This window comes from Branchiostoma belcheri, unplaced genomic scaffold, assembly GCF_001625305.1.
Source record: "Branchiostoma belcheri isolate BF01 breed outbred unplaced genomic scaffold, Haploidv18h27 scaffold13, whole genome shotgun sequence".
Taxonomy (NCBI): domain Eukaryota; kingdom Metazoa; phylum Chordata; class Leptocardii; order Amphioxiformes; family Branchiostomatidae; genus Branchiostoma; species Branchiostoma belcheri.
This window is the reverse complement of record NW_017802713.1, coordinates 1795952-1818189: the sequence shown is the minus strand read 5'-3', so window position 1 is coordinate 1818189 and position 22238 is coordinate 1795952. Positions and strand designations below refer to the sequence as shown.

At 39.4% G+C, this 22238-nt stretch overlaps 2 protein-coding genes across 5 annotated transcripts in view; one reads left to right on the top strand and one right to left on the bottom strand.

The window, feature by feature from the left end:
- Positions 1-154: 154 nt before the first annotated feature.
- Positions 155-9972, bottom strand: LOC109463976 (phosphatidylserine synthase 1-like). Its single transcript, XM_019760894.1, has 12 exons — positions 9774-9972; positions 7696-7790; positions 7480-7524; positions 6775-6893; positions 5950-6108; positions 4905-5056; positions 4327-4386; positions 3801-3882; positions 3017-3195; positions 2039-2138; positions 1563-1616; positions 155-534 (listed from the first exon to the last, which is right to left on the bottom strand). Exons 1-12 carry the CDS (start codon positions 9938-9940, stop codon positions 346-348), a joined length of 1401 nt encoding a protein of 466 aa, XP_019616453.1. The 5' UTR covers positions 9941-9972; the 3' UTR covers positions 155-345.
- A 3572-nt stretch (positions 9973-13544) lies between these two features.
- LOC109463944 (beta-arrestin-1-like) overlaps positions 13545-22238 on the top strand; it is a 94949-nt gene continuing 86255 nt past the window's right edge. For 3 of the 4 annotated variants that reach the window (XM_019760848.1, XM_019760850.1, XM_019760852.1), the window contains exons 1-2: positions 13545-13874; positions 14532-14656. In XM_019760848.1, the coding sequence (XP_019616407.1) occupies positions 14550-14656 (107 nt within the window). In that variant the 5' untranslated portion in view covers positions 13545-13874; positions 14532-14549. Of the gene's footprint in view, positions 13875-14007; positions 14163-14531; positions 14657-22238 lie in introns of those variants that run through there. The other variant, XM_019760849.1, reaches the window with a different exon arrangement.

Below are 22238 nucleotides of genomic sequence, written 5' to 3'. Positions count from 1 at the left end.
TAATTATGTTTCATTTTTAACGAGAAGTACTACAACAATGATTTTATTATTTTTCTGACACTTGGATGTTAAGAATATGCTTTATACTACTATACATTTTACATACGTAAAACTATGAAAATATTTGGGTGCACTGCTGCACTAACAAACAGAAACAAATTCAGTGCACAGCTCCAAATTTGGGTGCACTAAGGTGCACATGCACCCAGTATTTCGAGCCCTGAGTTGCTAAGTACCGGTAAAACCGCGTTCATACGTCAGTTAACCATCTCCCTCCTGCCTAACATAAAACCTAATACAACTTTTACGCCAAAAGGCCGGCTTGGTAGGAAGGAGGTTAATCGTTTAAATCCCATTTAACTTCCCGGTTCTGGTCCGAAGTCGCGTACTGCGGACAGGATTAACTCGCTTGACGGGACTGTCCGGCACGAAATCGGAGTCCACGCTGTCATACCCCGCCATTCGCTCATCCTCACTTCTGGTCACACACCCGTTTGTGTGAGAACCATTCAGCTTTGCCGTCTCTTCCTTGGCCTAGAAATATGGAAGAGTGTCTGTTATTGGCCAATCGCAAAACAGATCGTGACAAGGCATCCAATGCAATTTCAGGGCTGGAAAACTGGTAATATTCCGAAAAAGGCAATCTGTATGATATTGACACATAATACTATGCCACATTTTGAATCAGTATCTCATACTTAAGGCATTTAAAACTGCAGGAACAAGCCTAACGATAAAGTCCTTTATTTCCAGGGTGGCACCCTAAAAATCAAACCGTTTTCCATTTTTGGGGGCATTTTTCCTCCATGAATGTCGATATATATATGTACATGTACATCGGGACAGTGTTGGTTTAACTTAGTGACTGGAATATTGACTTGGAAAAATCTGGTTTCCAAGCCCTAAAAACTGCACTGGATGCCTTTAATAGCCTCTACCAGGCTTTGGGAGGTGGCTGTTGGTCCGCTAGAGAGTACATATTTGACACACCCAGCATGTTTTATCTCTCTGTATTTAGCCAATTTCTACTCTTTCCAGCTGCCTCCCAAAGCCTGGTAGAGGCTAACATTAACTCTAACAATTCAACTCAATATCATCAGAATACATGTAATCAGATATTTAAAAATTTCATTGACTGTAGTATAATTCTGTGAACATGAGTGTAGTTATTCATTTGACGTATGCTGTACGTGGCTATTCATTGTAAATTCAGAGCTTAATGTCTAGCATTGTTTATTAGTGTTGCTAGCAATAAAGTCTTCTTGCTACATGTACATGTTGGTAACATACTAGTACATTATGGTTCTATATGCCACACAATAGATGTAATGACATATCAAATCTACTGCCATCACATGTACTACAGTATTTACGTATATGGATTAGATTACACTTATCAAATGTAACATATGGTAAGGAATTTCTCTTGCACTCTGTGTACTTCTCTATTATCATATATAGCCACGTTTGGTGAATATTGACCACTGTAAAATCTTAACTGCCAGCCCTATAGTCTTATAAGACAGAGTCATTCTATGTCACTGTTAATTACATGTACCTACCCTTTGACCAGCAATGTACACCATCGCATACAGGCACAGGAAAGTCATCGCCATCTGGAAAATCATCACATTGTCATTAAGTCACTCACTCACTATCCTCGTGTAAAAGTGGTAAAAATTTAAAGACAAGATGATGACAATGTATTATAGCCTGAGTGTAAGCCTTTTTAGCTTTCATCCGCTCCCCACAATCTGATAATAGCAGAGGATTGTGAGGAGTGGGTGAAAAATGTATTAACTATTTTCACATCATACATATATGCATCTTTTGTCTAGTACAAAATAAAGTGTTGAAATACTGTAAATCTTGGAATGATTGTGGTAGTTGTATTTTCATTAGTTTCGTAGTGCCTCTCTACTGTCAATGAAAGACTCATTTTTGTGTTACAGTATTGCTTCCAACACAAACTTAAAACACTGCAAAAGCCTCCTTTCATAAAGTTTAATTTATGCTGAATTAGACGAATTTACTGTACCTGAAAGACCAGCCACAAGAAGACCAGGGGAAGCTGTGTTTGAGCAAACAGAGTCCTCCCAAACTTCAGGCAGATAATAGCCTCTATAAACGTGATGGCCCTGGAAATACATGTATTCAAAATTTAATGTTTAGGTGCTCAGCTTTTTTTTTTTTAAACTTTGGTAGCGGGTTAATTTCCCCCTAGGAAGAATAGATTGCTAGGAAGCATTTACAATACTGTCATGTACTTAATTTTAGTGAAAAGTAACTGTTACTGTAAGCTCAATACAACGTTACATTGTACAACAAAGGACTAATACATGTATATCACAAAATGAGAATATATGTTGCAACTGGTACTTAGCTAGATAATTGAGCATGTGTGGTAAACTATATTTTGTATATTTGCAAGTACAAAGTGTGTATTTTTTACATAACAACATCACACACCACTAATCTTTTTAAAAGATGGATTATGATTGTGATATTGATGTTTTATTTCGTCTTTGTCTTGTATATATTGTCTTGTATATATACATGTATGTACCCAGCACATACATGTGCTAAGCCACTGAGTAGTGCTACACTGGTTAAAGAACACAGAAACAAAAAAGGATTCGGAGACTTCAAACCTCCATGAAATATATGAGTTTTTGTAAATGTTTTTACACTGTACACTACACTACAGTACAGAACAAAATAACACAGGTTTTTGTTGCCCTGAAATACATGTAGGTCAGGCTGTCAACTCAGTACATGTAGCCTATTCCAGAGGGACCTCATCAATCATTTGACCTTGACCTTTGGCTTCCTAAGACCAATACCAGCATACCAAATATCATCACAATCCATAAAGGCGTTATGAAGTTATGCTGACTACAAATGTGCGGAAACACACACACACACACACACACACACACACACACACAGACGCACTAAAAACAATACCTCCATTTTTCATGGAGGTAATAGATGAAAAAATAAACAAAACACTTACCCGACGACCCAACACTGCGTGCCGACGCGCTTGCAGGCGGTATCGGTGGCGTAGGCGTAATACTGACGGATAGTCGGCGCAGACACCAGGCCGATGAGAAGGATGCGTCCCCAGGTCAGGTAGTGGTGGTTGGGAATGTGCAGGATGTGCTTCAGGAAAAACGTGTTCAGCTCCGAAATCTGACAAACATGAGGAAACAGATGTCTTATCAAAGGTCAACCTTGGAACGTAATATTTGAGACAAAATGCAATGCTTTACAAACTAGAAGGTAACATTTGCAAATAAAAAAAGCAAATGCATTAAATGTTTAAATTACCTCTGCATATGGTCTTCTCAGTTAATTCTTACTCAAACACATTCATATACTGTATTATGGTCAGACAGGAGTCTAAATCACTCCTGCTATAACATGATGTAACTCAACACTAGTTACCATAGTGACAGACATCTGGTTCAGGTCATTGACCTTATTGGTTTGGAGAAGAAGAAACAGAGCAAAAACGTTTTCCTTTGTTAAACATAATATAAATAGTTAGGGCTGTGCTAATGTTGGAAAGGTGTTAAGCTGTTCGGACGTTTGAACGGCGATGTTAGTGTCCGTTTCACGTCCAAAGGCAAGATCTTAGAATCCAAGACACTAACAATAAAAGGAGTTTTTCAGTTCAAGATATAGTGTCCATATTTCTCAGTCTGAGTTGAAGTATTAGTACTGTATATAGAGGCTTTGTATATAAGGGCTCCGCCCCAGAGGTGTAGCCAAAAATAATACATTAAACCACCCACCTGCCATATGACCAGTAGGAGGTAGACTGCCATCAGACGCATCTTTGATGACTTAGGATCCAGCCAGCGAGTATGGCTCCAACTGTGGACATTTTCAACACAACTTAAGTATTGACTAGAAAGGTAACGTTTGCAAAGCAAATGCATAATGTTTACCTTTGTATATGCTCTGCTCTGTTAATTCTTACTCAAACACATTCATATTGTATGGTCAGATAGGAGTCTAAATCCCTCCTGCTATAAAATTGCAACATGATGTAACCCAACACCAGTTACCATGGTAACAGACAGTCTGGTTCAGGTCATTGACCTTATTGGTTTGGAGAAGAAGAAGAACTTAAGAGGAAACAGCGCCATTTTAAAGCATTTTAAGGAACAGCAAATAGAGACCCACATGTACAAAGTGTATGCTACAAGGTAGGGACCTGTAATATAAGGCATGAAGAAACCTTCTACATCAAGATCATTGTGGTGAAAGGAACCTTAGTACTTACTATAAAGTCTATAATGTTTTAATCATTCTTACCTTGCAGGGGTAAACTGCATGACAGCACGTCTGATTTTACCCTTGGTGGATCTGATGTCCCTGGATAACAAAGTCATCTGTCTCAGTTTCACACCACAATGATAGGAAAAGGTCAAAGAACAACTTAGCTCATGAGTTATACACATTGTGTCAAAAAAGTTGAAATTTGTTTCCTGTTTCAGTCCTGAAAAAATAGGGTCGGTAGGTAGGGATTATATCTTTTTTTCTTTATCTTTTTTATTAGACTTTGGCAATCACTAGTGATCAAACTTGCACAATAAAGTAAAACTTGCATATAAGGACACTACTTTCAATGTCAATGTTGGAAAACTTATTGTACAACGTTTCATCACTCAGGTGTCAGATCATGGAAGTAGCAAAGGTTGATCAGGTCCAAAAATTTATGTCCCTTGCAGGGGTCCACCCAAAAAAAGGCTAGGGTTGGCAGTTTTTTCTAGGGCCGGTCGGGAAACAGGGAACACAACATTTATTTTTCCTAGGCCTAAGTTTTACCACAGTGCTTCATTACAAGTGCGTCAAGATGCACCCCAGAAGATCTTTAAGTCACAGTGTCTTACTTGATGCTCTCCCATCGATAGCAGCGCATCTCAAAGCGCCTGCAGACGAACATGCCCAGCCAGATGCCCCCGCCGTTACACAGCAGCACATCCAGCAGCAGCTGGTCCCACCAGCACTCCGCAAAGTTAGGCAGCAGGTGCATGAAGGCCAGCTGCAGCATTCCAACAGAACAGGTGGTGAATGAACAGGTGTCACAAATCAGATGCAACCACATGATATATATGAAAGACAACTGCATCATTTATGTGACATATAGTACATGTAGCTGCGGCATCTAAAAAACAGGTGTAAAGATGGTGTAGTCAGATTCATGAAAGACAGCTGCATCATTCCACACATAACAGGTGCACCGTGCTGAATGAACAAGTGTAACAAATGAGAGTTACAGGGTGTATGAAAGACATTATGATATATAGTCATGTAGTTGTAACATCTCAGCAAAGCAGGAATAAAAAATGGTGTTGTCAGATGCATGGAAGACAGCTGCAGCATTTCCACTCATTACAGGTGCTGAATGAACAGGTGTAACAAATGAGATACAAGCAGATGTATAAAGACAGCTGTAAAATTCCAACCTTACTAGTTAAAGGTGTTGAATGAACAAGCCCTGAAGAGATGAGTAAAATTTGTAACTAGATTTTCCTGACTTTCTACTTTATTTTGAATTGTGCTCCTAAAATTTTTCTACACAGTCACATGAATTTTTGGCACCTATTCCCAACATCATATTCAAATACATAATGTACTACGTGAACAATAAAAACTAGAAAGGCAACATTTCCAAATTCATAATGTTTACCTTCGCACATCATCTGCTCTGTTAATTCTTACTCAAACACATTCATATATATGGTCAGTCAGGAGTTTAAATCCCTTCTGCTATAAAATTGCAACATGAAGATGTAACCCAACACTAGTTACCATGGTGACAGACGTCTGGTTCAGGTCATTGATCTCATTGGTTTGGAGAAGAAGAAGAGGAAGAAACTGAGCAAAAGCAACATGTTTCCTTTGAAAAACATAAAAACCTGCAGACTGACTTACCTCAGTAACCTCCCAGGTGACACTTATTGTCCAGCAGAGTCCGAAACTGCGTACGATCAGGGCCTTCATGGCCCAGCCCCAGAAATGGGCAAACATGAAGATGTCACAGTGGCCCCACAGGCGCTCCCATGTCACCTGGGAACAGTTCACAGCATACTCCTGGGGGAAGGAGTGAGTGAGTGAGTGAGTGAGTGAGTGAGTGAGTGAGTGAGTGAGTGAGTGAGTGAGTGAGTGATTGAGTGAGTGAGTGAGTGAGTGAGTGAGTGAGTGAGTGAGTGAGTGAGTGAGTGTGAGTGAGTGAGTGAGTGAGTGGGTGAGTGAGTGCATGCGTGCGTGCGTGAGTGAGTGAGTGAGTGAGTGAGTGAGAGTGCGTGAGTGCGTGAGTGAGTGAGTGAGTGCATGCGTGAGTGAGTCAGTCAGTCAGCCAGTCAGAATTTAGAAGATAGATGAATGAAAGAATGTGTGAATGAAAGAAATGGATAAATGAACTACATTAGCAAAGATTAATTGCACATACAGTATCAAAGAATGTAAAGCAATAGAGAACATACAATTACTGTCTGATCAACTTTTTGTATTATGAGGTATGACTTCTTTTTTATGAATGAATAACAGTACAAAAATTATTATGATGTCTTTTATCAGAAAATTAGAAAATTCAGAGCTGAAATTTTCTATGACTATGTATCTCATGATAATTGTCAGAAGGAGATATTAAAAAAATTTAAGCTTAAAAAATTATTTTGTCCTTACGACTTTTCAAGACAATGCCAAAGTTAACTTAACACACTTCAAACAAATAAACAAACTTGTTTAGTGCTGCACCTTTGTGTCTGGTCCGACTTTCCTGAGTTCTGGGTCTAACCAGTACATCATCTTCTTCATGTCCGACAGCTTTTGGAACAGCAAGAAGACCAGCAGCAGCAGGTACAGCACACTCAGGCCTGACAGCACAACAAAACAACAACTGTGACAAACAGGTCTATCATTTCTTTCAACTATACACACCTCATGCCTCCATGAACATTTTCATCAGGTTGGTCACTGAATAAAGAGACTCTTTGTATTATTACACAACCAAGTCTTTTATTCAGCCGATGTTTCGGTGACCGTCTGTCACCTTTCTCGGGGCAATTCTGACTGGTTCACATTGCACTGCAGCACAGGTGTCGCTGCTATAGATGCATTCCTGAATGTATAATATTTACATATCTACACATTACAGGGAACTGTATCTACAAAGTGGTCCCAAACGTACAGAACTTGGATATATACATAATTGTAGTCAGTTATTAAACAAAAGGAGTTACAGAGAGCAGATTCTACAATGTGGTTCCAACCATACGTGCCTGCTTCTCAATCTTCTACACAGAAAAGAGATTGTCAATTTGGTTTCCTTGAACAATGTTTATGGGAATCAGAGATGGCATTTACTGATTTTGAGTAGCAAATATATAGCAGTACCATCAATGGCAGAATTATCTTTTATTTTTGACAGGTACAACATGCTATATTACATATAGAACTTACCAAATACTATTCTCCATAATGCAGGATGTGGTCTGGTGAAAGGACCTAAAAGGAAAAAAACACATGTAAAAGGTACAATGTATATATATAACATCTGAAATTCTTTCTTTCAAGATCAAGTCCTTGTCCCATCATTCAAATCTTAAGGTAGAGATCTACAGATCTCTGAAAAGTAACATACATACAGCATATGGTACCAATACTACATGTACTCACCATTGGGAAATGCCAGCACACTGATGATTATAAAGAAGAAAATCAAGCAAAGCAATCCATCCCAGATGTTGTCATCTGTGTTGGCTTCTTCATTTCTGAAAAAGATGAAAAGAGACAGTGAATTAGACTTTGTACATACATGTATTCCCAGGATACAAATATGCATACAATCTGCAGAGGAAAGGAAAAGATTGCCAGCAAAACTATGTACAGGTTTGCTTTGAAGTTTAGCAAAGAGCATGTGGATTTATTGTGAATGTGAGATTCTATCAATAATACCTGGATTAAAACATCCAAAATCCTGCTTAAAGAAATGTAGGTCATAATTTCCCTGGATGGCTATATGGTAATCTACAACTCACAATATAAAAAGCTCTCAAAGTTATAACTCTTTTCCACAAAACAATACAAACAATGAAGCCATTTTCTAAGCTAGTTTGCTGCCTAGCCTACTTATAAGCATTTGGCTATGCTTTTCTCTCTGACACTATATAAGTACACAAATTGTATTTCTACCCTACATCAAGGCTGTAACATGTTGCAGAAAGAAATCTCTGCCTACCACTCACACCTTTGTCTCTTTTTTATAGTTTCAGACTTTTTATTTGAATCGTGAAAGAAGATGAAGAATCGTGATGGCTGAACGCGTTTCTTTGTGTGAGAGTCTATATAGTTCTTACCCATTTACTGTAAAGGAATCAGGCAGTTTCTTTCACGGGGAGCAGTAATATGTGCGGGGCCTATGAATATGTGGCCATGAACTTTCGAAGCTTTTGAATAAGACTTGAAGGGATGGCAGATGTCTTTACCCACCATTAATTTTTGACAATCCACCATCCTTGTGACTTTTCCAAAGACGCCAACTTCTTGACATCTCAATGCCTTCTTGAAGACTGATCAACTCCAGAAGTGTCATGTAAATCTGCATATGTATTGGAGGCCTAACAAGTTGTGTGTATAGGTAGAGTCTATCTAATTGGCTTTCACACATTTGGAGTTAAAGTCCAAGCCTACTGGTCACAGCTTATTGTTAATCCAGGCATTTCTGACTAGTGGTGACAGAATCTCCTAGGAGATGCCAAACTGTAGTAATTCTGTTTGTTTGGAGTTCCGGTGGCTGTGAGAAAGTTGGCCCATTGACTGACAAGCTTAGAGTTCAAGTCACAACATTTCTTCCTTCTTCTTCTTTTATTTTGAGGCAGACGCCTTCAACTACCTGAAGATTCTGCTGGCTTTTTGTGGCTAATACGAGATGGGATTTGCCAGGCATGCATCCAGGAAAGTCGTGTAAAGAGCCTTTCCAAAGAGCACAAGATCGGTGACATGGCAGGTTCGAACCCGGGACCTCTTGGTTCTGAGACGAACGCTCTGCCCTTACACCACACCTACTAGCTCAAACCTTAAACTTCTTTGCAAACATCACCAACAGATAATTTTTTTTCTTTGTATGACATTCCCAGAGACATTGTGAATTGAAGCCTACTAGTATAGTACAGATATCTTGTTCTGTTCAACAAAAAAGGGGGAGTGATTTTGGCAAATATTTGGTCTGTTTAAAGGCTTGTCTCAGCTGCTTGTCACATGTCACTTTCCACTCCAAGGTGACCTTACTTCGTTACAAAACGTGACCTTTTTGTCCCTGAAATGATCTGGCATTCAAATTCCAAAATCAGAGTAATAATTTGACCCACAACATAACTTCTTAGTAGGCTATGTGCAGGACACAAGAAAGTCTCAACATATTATATAATTTCATTCATAACAAACTGTAAGAAACAAATACGTTGAACATCCGGGATGTAAAACTATAAATATTTGAAAGCTCATACGTAATTTATTCTAATTTTATTCATGAAGGGGACATAACGGTTCCATTTTGCTCTTGCTTTGTTGCAGGTTTAGCTTTCTTTTTACCGAAATATATTGTACGGCGGTTCTTAAAGATTTCAACTTTAAGAATCACGTCATCACCTATTTTATGCTATGACTCAAACGCAGTTTGTATGCAAACACGTTTTGTACACGAGACGGCAAATAAACGTGGGAGCACCGGCCGCTAGTTTCTCCTGAAAACGTACCTTAGAAAGGCGATGTACAGCGATCCGAGCACACAGGCAGTCAAGAGGGTTATCGTATGCGGCTTGTAGAAAAATTCGAGGGTGATGTCCTCGACTTTCTGCTCGTTGATGGCCCGAAAGTCGTAGTGAATGGACACCTGTCGTCTGTGGCCGGTTCGGGCGGCCATCTTGAACGTGAAGCATAGTGGGACGTCGGGCGAGTCCACATCCACAAAGGGGTGTCCTACTCTCCAAGCAGAGGTTTGGGTTTGGGGTTATTTTTGGCTTGTTTTTAGACTTTTTTATCGGTGTTTCTTTTATGGTGAAAGAAAAATTCCAGTACAAAAAAGAAAGCCCGATAAAAAAAGTCTAAAAACACGCCCAAAATAACAAAATAACCCAAAATCCAAACCTCTGCTTGGAGAGTAGGGGTGTCCTAGGTTTGAACATAATCTTATAAAATTCACTTCTATATTATCTAAATTATGATTATCATGTTCTCTCCAAAATCCATATCAAAATAATATCATATGATAGAATTATCTAACGTTATAAATGATGAGTGGCAAAAATTGATTAGAAATGTAATGTACATGCGGTTTTGTACTCGACTGCTAGATGTCGCCTTTGATGTTATGAATCGTTGCTTTTTTAGTGGAAAACTTCAGTTCACTTTTGTTTAAAGTCCTGAAATCTATTTCTATGTTGTTGTTAGATTCAAAGCAGAACGACAGTGCAAGTTATATTGATTAGGACCACAGGTAAATGTTTTTAATGCTCCTCGGACCAAGAAAAAGGCATAGGACTTAGGAGCAAAGTTGCCCCCTTTCTTTTCGGTAATACATGTAATATAATAAATGCAATGCGCTACCGCGCTATTGTGCGTACTCTACCGATCGAATGTTCTACATGTCTTAGGCCAAGTTGATTTGATTACTAGTACATGTATATGGATGACATCCTATGGGAACCCCAAAACTGATGCGAGCCAAAAAAAAAAAGTTTGGCAAAAAAATAAGTTGCATTCATTATGAAATCTACTTGGTTTTGAAGGTTGAACAAATGACACAGAGTAGGGTTTGGCGAATAATTTAGTCTACAGATTCATTTCTTTACATTTTCTTCTTTTACGTTTGATTTTGGCATTCTACTACATTGGTATCGTTTTCCATTTTTTTCCAACTTAAGTTATATATTTGCTCATTTTGCAAACGTTTTGAACGATTTCCAGTATGGTTGAAAACTTTTTTTTTTGAAACGGCCGAAAATTCATGGATGTCATCCATATAATCAAATCAACATGGCCTTATGTGCATGCCTGGCCGATTTCGTTGGTTCAATATGATTGCGCCTCCTCGGTTGACTAACCCGTAAGAATCCGAAGGATCTATAAGGATGCTTTGAGCTTTACCGCCAAAATTGAACTTCAGACGGGTCGCGCCTATATTCTAAGGCGTAACGCGGCACACGGGTCTACAAATTATCCTTTGGTCGTCGTGGTACCGCGTTTTGCTAACCTTCAAACGAAGGGACATAACTAAAACTAGAAAATTACATTATCAAAGCAAATGCATAATGTTTACTTTCGCATATGGTCTGCTCTGTTAATTCTTACTCAATCACGTTCATATATACACGTATGGCGGCAACAGTCTAAATCCCTCCTGCTATAAAATTTAAACATGATGACGTAACCCAACATTAGTTACCGGGGTGATAGACGTCTGGTTCAGGTCATTGGCTTTGATTTGTTTGGAGAAGAAGAGGAAGAAGAGGAAAGAAGAAGAAGAAACTGAGCAAAAACAATACGTTTTCCTTCGGTAAATATAATGACTTTCCGAATAGATAGCAAGCCATGACAGTACACATGCGTGTTTTCCCTCAGACTTCAAATGGAACCACTCTATTCCCTTTTCGGGTCCTTCCCGTAATCCATGCACGTTTTAGCCATGGTTAATTTCCCTTACCGGTTGATTCCATGACCAATAGAGAATAATGTGGGCGTGCCGCCAATCGATACAAATGGGTACGTACAGCAAGTTAAAAATAACACCACTTGACCCGGCTAAGCCTCAGAACGGTCCGAAGAGTAAATTTCCAAGTAACCTCCCTCACCTTATTTTTGGCTCAGTGGGTCGTTTATATCGCATTTAGTACGGGATAAGTATGCCGGGGCAGTTTTTTAGATCTTATTTTCGATATAAACGATTTAGGCCACAGCAAGTAATTTTTATGGATGACATCAGCGCGCGCATTAATTTTCGGCTGATTTTGAAAAAAAAAAAACCAAGAAATTTTGTTGCCCTCAACATGCCAAAATTGGGCAAAGATGTCTGTTGCCATACCGGAAGGTGGATGGCAGATAACTATGAATACAGGAGTACAAGAGAAGACTAGTGCAATGTAATGTTTTTTACTTTGATGCAGATGCTGGCTGTGTATATTTGATGTTCACTGAATCAAAAGCATTTGTACAATTATTGAGTCAACATTTAAGAATGTAGGAACCTTGTTTTTTCGGCCCGCCTTGTTTTTTTTTTCGCCCGCGCTCGCTTTTGAAATCTGCGGAGGATGTCATCCATAACATTTACTTGCTGTGGCCTTAAGAGTGGCGATAAACGAGATTTCTGGGAGATTGAGTTCTCGATAATCAACCTCAATTTCACAGTCAAGATTAGAATTGGAAATAATCTGCATGCTGTAAATCACGATGGACCGAGTCTGTGGCCTATGCCCACGGATGGGCAGTAGGCATAAGTAAGTAGGGCCACAGCAAGTAATTTTTATGGATGAAATCATGATCGCGCACGTTAATTTTCGCATGATTTTGGAAGAAAAAAAACAAGAAATTCTGTTGCTTTCTGACAGTGGTCAACATGCCGAAAATGGGCAAACAAACGTCTGTTGCCATGCCGGAAGGTGGATGGCAGATAACTATGAAGAGAGGAGACAAGAAAAGGCTCTGATTTAATGTTTTGTTTCTTACTTTGATGCAGTGATATGTGATGCTGGCTGTGTATATGTGACGTTCCCACTGAATCAAAACCATATGTACAATGATTGAGTCAAAATTTTAAACCTTGTTTTTTCGGCCCGCCTTGTTTTTTTTCGCCCGCTCGCATTAGATTTGGAGTCTGCGGAGGATGTCATCCATAAAAATTACTTGCTGTGACCTATAAGTAAGTCCAAATCACTACTCATTCTTATACAAGACGTAATAAGGTTATCCGGGGGTAGTGACAAATTGAGCTTTCAGTAGGGATAGAAAAACACAAAGTCATTATTTATTTGAGAAATATTTCTGATTGTTTGAACGGACGGAACTTCATAATTTTAAATATAATTTGTTAAAAATTTATGATATACATTACATTATTATTTTATTCAGTGATTCTATAGCACAGCCTGTTCAGCTTTTAAATTTTTCCGTTGTTTTTAAACCACCGTTTCTGCAATTGTTTTCTATAGAGAATCATATCCCCCAGGTTTCATTTATTCTTCCCTTTTCGTCGTCAGTGTGTATTTCAATATTGCCAGTTGCGTATTTGTCATAGTAAACTTTCAATTTTAATTGTAATTTTAATCTTATAAAAGTTATATGATTTTATAAAATTGAATTGTGATAAGCCAATGTGGCGAGATTCTATCACTTGATTTATTCAGATACAGAATGACAAAAATCACGCATTTGAGTACATAAAGTTGCCATTTACACTAGTTCAGAAAACATTACGATTGTCCATCCCAATATCTGCTTGGAGATCAGCGCTACGTCCCTAATGCCCTTTCACCTTTAAGGGGGATCACGTGACGTAACATGGATGTCACCTTTTATCAGTCTGTTGTGATCTTACACTACAGATCCTGTTCCTATTGTGCTTAAAACACAACCGTCGTGGAACAGAAACAAAACATTGCAGGCACAGGGGACAGTGAAACCTTTGACCAGCCGAGTGACCGATCCAGAAGCGGACGGAATTTCTGCCCAGCGGCTCTGCCCATGTCTGCAGGCGGCGTTGAAGTTGCCTGGACCCCGGAGAGCTGAGCGCAGTGCCACCGGCCGTCCAGCCTAGCGAAGCCCGGCGTTTTCTCCCTCTTATCCTTGGCCTGGCTGTAACGTCGGTACGGTGCAACCTTCTTTGATCTTCCCACTTGACCATAATTGAAAACGGGCCAGCGGGATCCTGTTTGTGCGTGTGTGAAGAGAGGCTACAGTAGGCCTGCGTGTGTTTATAACGCTATTTGCATGTACCGCCTCCTCACACTTTCCACCGTGTGATGGAGATATAATTTAGAACAGGGACTCGTAGAAATCGCTACCAGATCCCTCCATCGATTTAGTAGCCATTTTGTGCGTATTCCTGCTGGTTTAGACTGCAGTGGTGCCATCTATTTAAGCCTGGTGTGGAGGGAGGGAGAGATCTTTATTTTCTTACCGTGCGCTTGCTTGCGGCCTCCAGTGTGTGTGTGGTTCATGATTAAATCTTGCAAGCTTGGCGCTTAATTTTTGCAGCACGGGCGGAGCTAGCAACTAGGGCCGCAAAAACGTCTCCCGTGCCAGATTGTGGCACCTTTATTCCTCTCCAAACACGCCTGGAGCAAGCAAGCCGGTCAGAAAACGTAGGCGTCTTGTTAAGACCACCCGTGTGTCCGTTACAGTTAAGAGCCCTGAACGGTTTTCCTTGGTCTTAAGGGCTCCGGTGGATGTGTAAGGAAAATAGCCAGTATTTCATCCGCAGAGGGGCCTCCAGTTTAAGGTTTTATACTTCCTCACAACAGGTAGATATTTTATAAAAAATGCTGGCTGCGGATGGCGATGGCGGTTACAATGGTCCCGCTGCGAATATGGACACTTCGGAGGAAACGGGGAACGACGGAAAGGACCAAAAGAAGCAAGGGACCAGGTAGGTACATTTTTGTCTCATCCCCGGCATCATTTATTGATGACAGTCAGGAATATAGATGGGTTCCACTGCTCCCTGGTGGGGTGATGAGGGCCCATTTTGTATCTGTGGCGGCTGAATCATTATCTCGGGTCCCCCCAGACATCTGTCAGAATCCGTTATTACGCCGCATGTCGTTAACCTCACGTCCAACCGATTTTCCCGTAATTTTCGGCAGAAATCGTTGTGTGTTACCGTCAGTCAACCCTGTGGGAACGCAGCTCAACGCACACTAATGAATTACTGAAAATTGTGCTGATGAGTTGTTGTATCACTGTGTAATTTTTAGAGAATGTTTCACACACATATGTATGATCTAATATTGGATTCTACTATGCGCGATATGAAATGTTTATTTTCATCAGTAAACCTATCCCTGGTTGCTGGCATGTTCCAATAATATTTGATACCGATCTTAAGTGCATGTTTTGAGGGGAAGAATGTTTAATTTTCTCAAAATGCCACAGGTTATGGGTATGACATGCTCTGCATATATGCAGGTATGACATCTTCTATGATTTATGTTATTGTCTATATACCTACATACTACAGGGCAAGAAATATTGTCTTAATAGATATTTTGGCATTTTATGTTCCTGTGTTCCACTTTCACTCTCATCTATACCTTATGTATTGGCTGACTCAATATTTATTAATCTGATAATGTATTATGATTTAAAGAAATGGGTTTGAAAAAGAGCAAAGATTGCCCATCCCAACTTTCTAATATTATAATATTCCTATGATTGATAAACATGCATTACAAACAAAAATGCACAGATTGTTTAGATATATATATCTGTAATTATATACCATCTGTGCTATTGTTTGTTTTTATTCAGTATCATAAGATGTGTTTTTAATAGCAGCCAGCTATATTTAATCAAGAATAGGGATGATACATTTAGTATTTTTTGGGATCGCTTATTTTTGTAATTTGGACCCAAGGTTGTCTCCAATCTGCGTAGGTTGGCTTTTCAATCTTCAACGTTTGCGAGCTAATTTTCCATTTCGGTTACCGTCGTCCATCAAAAATACAATTTCCAGACCAATTTTCCAACATGTCATCTTTATCTATGTAACATATAGTTTTGATATTGAATATCATTGATGTCTTCATTCAAAAGGTATGACCTATAAAAGACATGATGTGAAAAAATGGTGCATAAATGTCTTCTTGCTGGTTGACGTCACATGTATACTGGCCTACATACATCTATACATGTATGTATATGATTATGAACCGAAGCATTGGACATCCGGTACTTTGATGCATGTATACTACTGTACATGAATCCGGCTTGCTTCGTTACAGGAAGGAAATATGTGAGTTGATATTGATAATATTTTGGAGATCACAGAATATCTTCCTCCATGGAGGTTGATGTTGCTTCTTAATTCTTCTATTTCTTAATCTTAGTTACCCTGGAACAAGCCCTACTGGAGGGGACTTACAGAACGTACTGCACCTGCGCGAAACCCGTAATGTATTGTACATAGCATTTCGGCAGAATGTCTCATATAAGGTTGTATTCGCTCATATAAGGTTAGCATTTTGACAGTAGTTTCCAAATGTTATGTCGGAAAAGATGTCCTCTGCAACAGGCAAAATTCTGATGCAACGTTGACCAAAAACCCAACGAAAAACGCGAAAATACGGGGTTCTGCGCAGGTGCAGTACATTCTGCCGATGTGCTGGTATTAATGAAGGGGGGGGTATGCAGTTATGGCAGGGCGAAGAAAAACGAAAAATATCTTGTGTTTATGAAATGGATGCTCAGTTCGACTGAGCCTCAAAGTGATATCTTGAGCACTGTAAGCTAGATGAATTACACAGAATATTCTTAATTGACTTCATATCCTTCTGTGACTTTTCTTCTGGCAGAGTATTAATTAGAAATCTCATATTGCATACTGCTGCACTTACAGAAATTACTTGGGGATGTAAAATCCTGATTTAAGTTGTCACACTTTTTTTGGTTACCAAAATTGTATTATACATTTATATTCTTCTTCAGGATAAATGCCCCATGCTCAGTACAGAAGATAGGAGTTGGAAAATCCTGATTGAACCTGTCACGCTTTTTTTGGTTACCAAAATTTTGACCTCTTTATCATACATCCATCTTCAAGATAAATGACCCATTCAAAGTCATGTGACTTCAGTACATGAATTAAAGGTGTTTAGATCTAGATGTCTGTACTACCTGGTTAGTAGGGCAGGGTGGGTGCTGATGCAGATGGCCAAACTTCCAGTCACCTCTAACCTTTTGCTAGGGTCATGTGACCCTCTGGTCATCTGCTACATGTAGTAACTCCCGACGAAGGCCATTAGTGATTCAAGAGTTCACATTTTTTTGTAGCCATGGTGCCATCCTCTTTAAGTATATACCAAAGCTCCCATACTTGCTATTTTGTGAGGCAGCCAAGCACTTAGCATGGAAGCCACAGTAACTTGATGGCACTCAGGCTAATTTTCTTGGGTTAGAACAAGCTTAGATAAAATTGTGACCATCTCATACCCACCAACCCAGATGAACTTGTTTGCCATTCGTGACCAGTATTTAGATTGGATTATAACTGTACCTATTACGGGGAGGCCATAAATGTTTTAGTACAATAGTATTGCACTCACACGAAAAAACACAGCCAGCTTTAAAATCTCATCAGTAAGTCCAGCTGACGTGTCGTTGGCAACTCTTGGCGCAGGGCACATTTTGTGAGCCTTCACGTGCTTGGCACCCGTACCCATGTTATGTCCTTAACCTCATACCCCAGCTGTACAACCTCATAACCAAATTTTGTTTCAGAAGGCTATCACAGCAGTGGCAAGGTTAAACACTAGTGGACCAAAAACTTCCTCTCCTCTTGCTATGGCACATAGATACAGTGACAAGATATGACATTTTTCATTATCATCATCAAATACTGAATGTCAATGTTAAACGTCATCTTGGCAAACCCGTAATGTATTGTGCATAGCACCTTGGCAGAACATCTCATATAAGGTCATATTTGCACATATAAGGTAAACACTGTAGTTTCCAAATGTTGCAACAGGCAAAATGCTGATGCAACGTTGACAAAAAAAAAAAAACCAAATCCGCAAAAAAATCAGGGTTTTGCACAGGAACAGTATGTTCTGCCAAGGTGCTATTTTGTTGCATCTTGACTAGTGTACCTGAAAGTTAAACACTACACCCATTACATACAAGTCTATTTTCTGGTTCTGTTACTGATCAATATTTATATATCTGACCTAGAATTGGACTCTAAAATAACTTGTGTGACATCCCAGACTTATCAATCTGCTTTGAATAGACAAGAAGATGGTGCAGCCAGTTTCTTTATTTTTATTGTTCTTTGAAAATTACAACATGTGAGTGACTGAATGAATAACTCTAGAATGCAAATGCATTATAGATAATATCTTTATACTTTATAGCTTGTCTAAGTATTGGCACCATCATGTTGCATGTTTTATTTATCGATAACAGCATTGATGTTATAAATATATGATAACCTCAAGTATCTAAAGGACCAATTCCAACAATGTAATGTTTTCAATTTTCTTTGCGAACAGGATTATACATAAAGCTGTTGATGTATTTTAATGATTTTGTTTGTATATTTTTACCTCATCAAATAGGCCTTAGCCTTACATATATTAAGGATAGGGGATCAGATTTTAGGCCCCCTTGCAGCTTCCTTTTAAACTGCACAGACATAACCGTATAGATTTGCTTTAGTCAAATTTGGAAAGTTAATTTTCATGAAAATACAAATTGTACTTAAGAGAAAACACTAGATTTGAACATTTTGAGAGAGGTACAGGATTTTGGTGGGAGGGGGGCCACCCTTGCTTCATTGCTTGGGGAGAGCCCTGGAAATTTTGGCAGACATTTGCTGTCTCTAAGTGCTTTTTCTGGGCATGTAGTCTATCTGAGTCTCCATAGCATGCCAAAAACTGGGGGGTCTTCAGGGTCTTTGGGATCTTTTATGTGCTATCTTCTGATTCCGTATAGACAAAGGCAACATAGCCGGCCTGGTTGAATTATATACCCCCATTTTTTTGGCTAATCAGAAAACAGCCGAAGACCACCAAACCCCCAGGTCTATAAGCCTGCTACAGAGGCTAGGGCACAGTACTAATACTAGTAATAGCTGACAGTTCTAAGCTGCCCTGGTATATCTAGGTCTCCTATAGCTTCAGCGTTTGCTCCAGTTTACCCTTGCGTGGCGGTGTATTGAATGGAACACGCTGTTAATGATCAAACCTGGGCTGTTAAAATTGTTCTGGCACTAGGAATTAACAAGCTGACCTTGACCTCCTGAGCTGCAAGTATTGCCAAAACTGGCAAGATGGACCTATTCTTAAAACACCAATGTGTTTATGTAATTCAAGCTGGGTTTACCCCATGTTTGTGTCTTGTCAGAGAGCCATGATAAATCCTGGTAGTCCTTACATGGTAGAGAGCACAGTACATGTACATTTAAACCATAGGCTTTTATTTTCTGCATGCATATTCATAGCCTGGGTGCCAAACCCATAGCACACTGGACACAAAGTATCTCAGTGATATGGGACTGGCAACCAGGCTAGCATATTCAGGACTACATGTAATACTTGAGAACAAGAAACAAGCCTTCAACTATCAAATATCAGAGTTATCAACCAAGAATTGAGGTGCTCAAAAACTCGTATTTCCCAAGAAGTATGGTAGAGTGGAACTCGTTGCCACCAAGCACAGTTGCAATTGGGGCATCATTACTAGCTGTAGAAAGCTTTAAACAACTCCTGCAAAGATTGAGCATAACAAGTCGTTCGGTGCGATATACATGTGTAGCTAGCTGCCGCCGCGCCGCATGCCTGCGAAGCTGAAGGGTGGTTATACCGGCTATATAGATACAGATACAGATATTATCAGGGGTCGAAATATCCTTCCGTGTGCAAGTTGGTGCTGGTAAAACTGGTGCCGTGCAACTAATTTTTTACTACACTAACTTACTACCCATAGAAATACCAAATAAAGAACTGAAAAGGTAACAAAACCAGAATCCAGGTAGTTTTCTTAATTTTTTTGTAATTAATAGAACTTACTATCTACATTGTACTAGTAAGTAGCTGCCATGTTTAGTAGTTTATCCCCACAACAGTGTAAGCAAATATTGGACTACAGTTATTACATATACTTTTTAGTTGTGTACCTATTATTTTTGGGGTGCAACTATTGTTTTTTTATTGCAAGTAATTTTTTTTTCGTCTGCGCCAGTGTAAGTTAACCTCCAAATCTATTTTGACCCCTGCATATATATTATTTCCTGCAATCATTATCGGATTCCCAACTCATCTTCTTTCAAATTTTCTGTGAGTTATGTACATTGAGTCCTGATTTTCCAAAATAATCATGGCTAAAAAAAGTGGCACAGGGCTAGATTGTGTCTGTGATTTTCAATGATGTTTTTTTTTTAGGTTTTTGGTTGTTGGGGGATGTCACAAATATTTACTGTAAACAGGATTCTGTGTTTACCTGTGGTTGGGAAATTCTTTGTTTACTGTCCGACACATAACAGAACAATCTGTTTACATTCAGTCGTTCTCTGTGTACAGCTCTGTCAGTAAACAGTAATTGACACAGAGGTGAAAATAGTTGTACATTAACCAGGCAGGGCTTCAGTAAGAACTGATTGATAGCTGTAGATCACAATGCACAGGGGTGTACAGAAAGTGCGAAATGGAACGAAATAGAATGAAATGGAATGAAATACATGTATGTATGTAGGAAAGGCGTTAAACCATTTTGTTCCATTTTGGTCCATTTCACACTTTCTGGGGTCCCATGCACAGGTTCATTTTTATGGCAATAGAAGAATTGTGGCAAATATTTTTACATCTCACCCCCCCCCCTCATTGATTTTCTTCTTAATCTTTATCATGTTTATTGGGGTTTGATTTTTATTGCCTCAATGTACACACATGTAATGTCATAGGGTCATGCTAAATTCAGGAATTCAGCAGCTACATGTACCTGTTAATGATAAATTCAGCAGGCTTGCTTCTTTTACCGTATTAAAATGTAGGCACCCACATTATGCTATAAATCAATTACGCTGTACATTAAATTTGTGTCTGTTTCACAGTGCTTGCTAGCCACTGCAAAATCTTGACCTTGTGAACAGGTATTTTTGTGCTACAATATTGTTCAAAACACTGCAAAAACCTTCTTTCCACTCCTATATATAGTCCTAATGCAAAATTAAATCCAAGCAAAAATGAATGAATTTACAGTACTAGTATACAATGGCTTGTACATGTGTGTACTGTAATGTTCAGCTGTTTATTTTTGAGCTGTAAGGGCAGATCCATGTACACATCTGTTGTGTGTTACATTCTGTGAAGGAGTCAACCAGTTCTTGTAGAGGAGGGACTTCCAAGAACAGGCAGTGCAAAACATGAAGGAAAGTTGTTGCATCTTTACTTTATTGAAGGCTATAAATAGAAGGAACACAATTACAAACAGATTGTACTAAAAGGCCAACATTTGCTACCAATTGCAGGAGCCTGATTGAAGAAAATTCTCCTCCCTATCTTTTTTTCAAGCACCATCCTGATTTAATAGCCATGATACTATTTTTATTATCTAAATTTAACCAGAACCAATATGATTCTTGAAAAAAATAGCTATATAAGGATTGTTTTCCTTTTCTTGTAGGGGTTTATTTGCAATGAGAAGTACAGTCAAACCTGCCCAAAGCGACCACCCAGGGGACCAAACAAAAGTGGCCACCTTGGACAGGTGGTCTCCTTGAAGAGGGTCGCCTGACAACGTGACTGAGACATAAATGGTTTCCAAGTCAAGATGTCGAATTCTGATGTCAAATGTTGTAAATGCATGTGGGGAGAGTGGCACATGGAACAATTTATGTCGAACAAAAACATCATCCAGTAGTCAAGGCAATCTGGCTGGTTTCTCCATGATTTCTCATTACATGTAGTCATCATCAATAATCAACATGATCGAAAATGATGTGGTCACCATGGGCAGGTTACTGCTATCGGGCCAAACTCAGGGCGGTCGCGGTTGCGTTGGCCAGGTGGTCACCTTAGACAGGTTTCTTAATGCTTGTGTCAATGGGGAAAATTTTGGGGACTGAGAAAAAGCGGTCACCATGGACAGGTGGCCAGCTTGAAGAGGTGGTCTCCTTGGCAGGTTTGACTGTATAAGAGATATCTGGGAAATTGAAATTGAAGGGATAGGCAGGATTACAACCATTTCCTCTGACCCCCCTGTTTTGGGGGCCCGCAAGCCTTTTTCCGTAGAGCTGTTTTAAGTCTACGGAGAGTATAGATGGACCACTCTAATTCAACATACTATAGCTATTAGAGTGTAATTGGCGCATTTTGCATATATATAGAGTGTTTTTGCCATTTTAATTCCACGTAATGCGTTGTAGTCACTTGGAATTTATCGTAAAGCGTAATCGAGAAGTTTCCGAATTCAGCATAGAGTGTTGTCGGGACCCCCCCCCCTGCAGGTCCCTT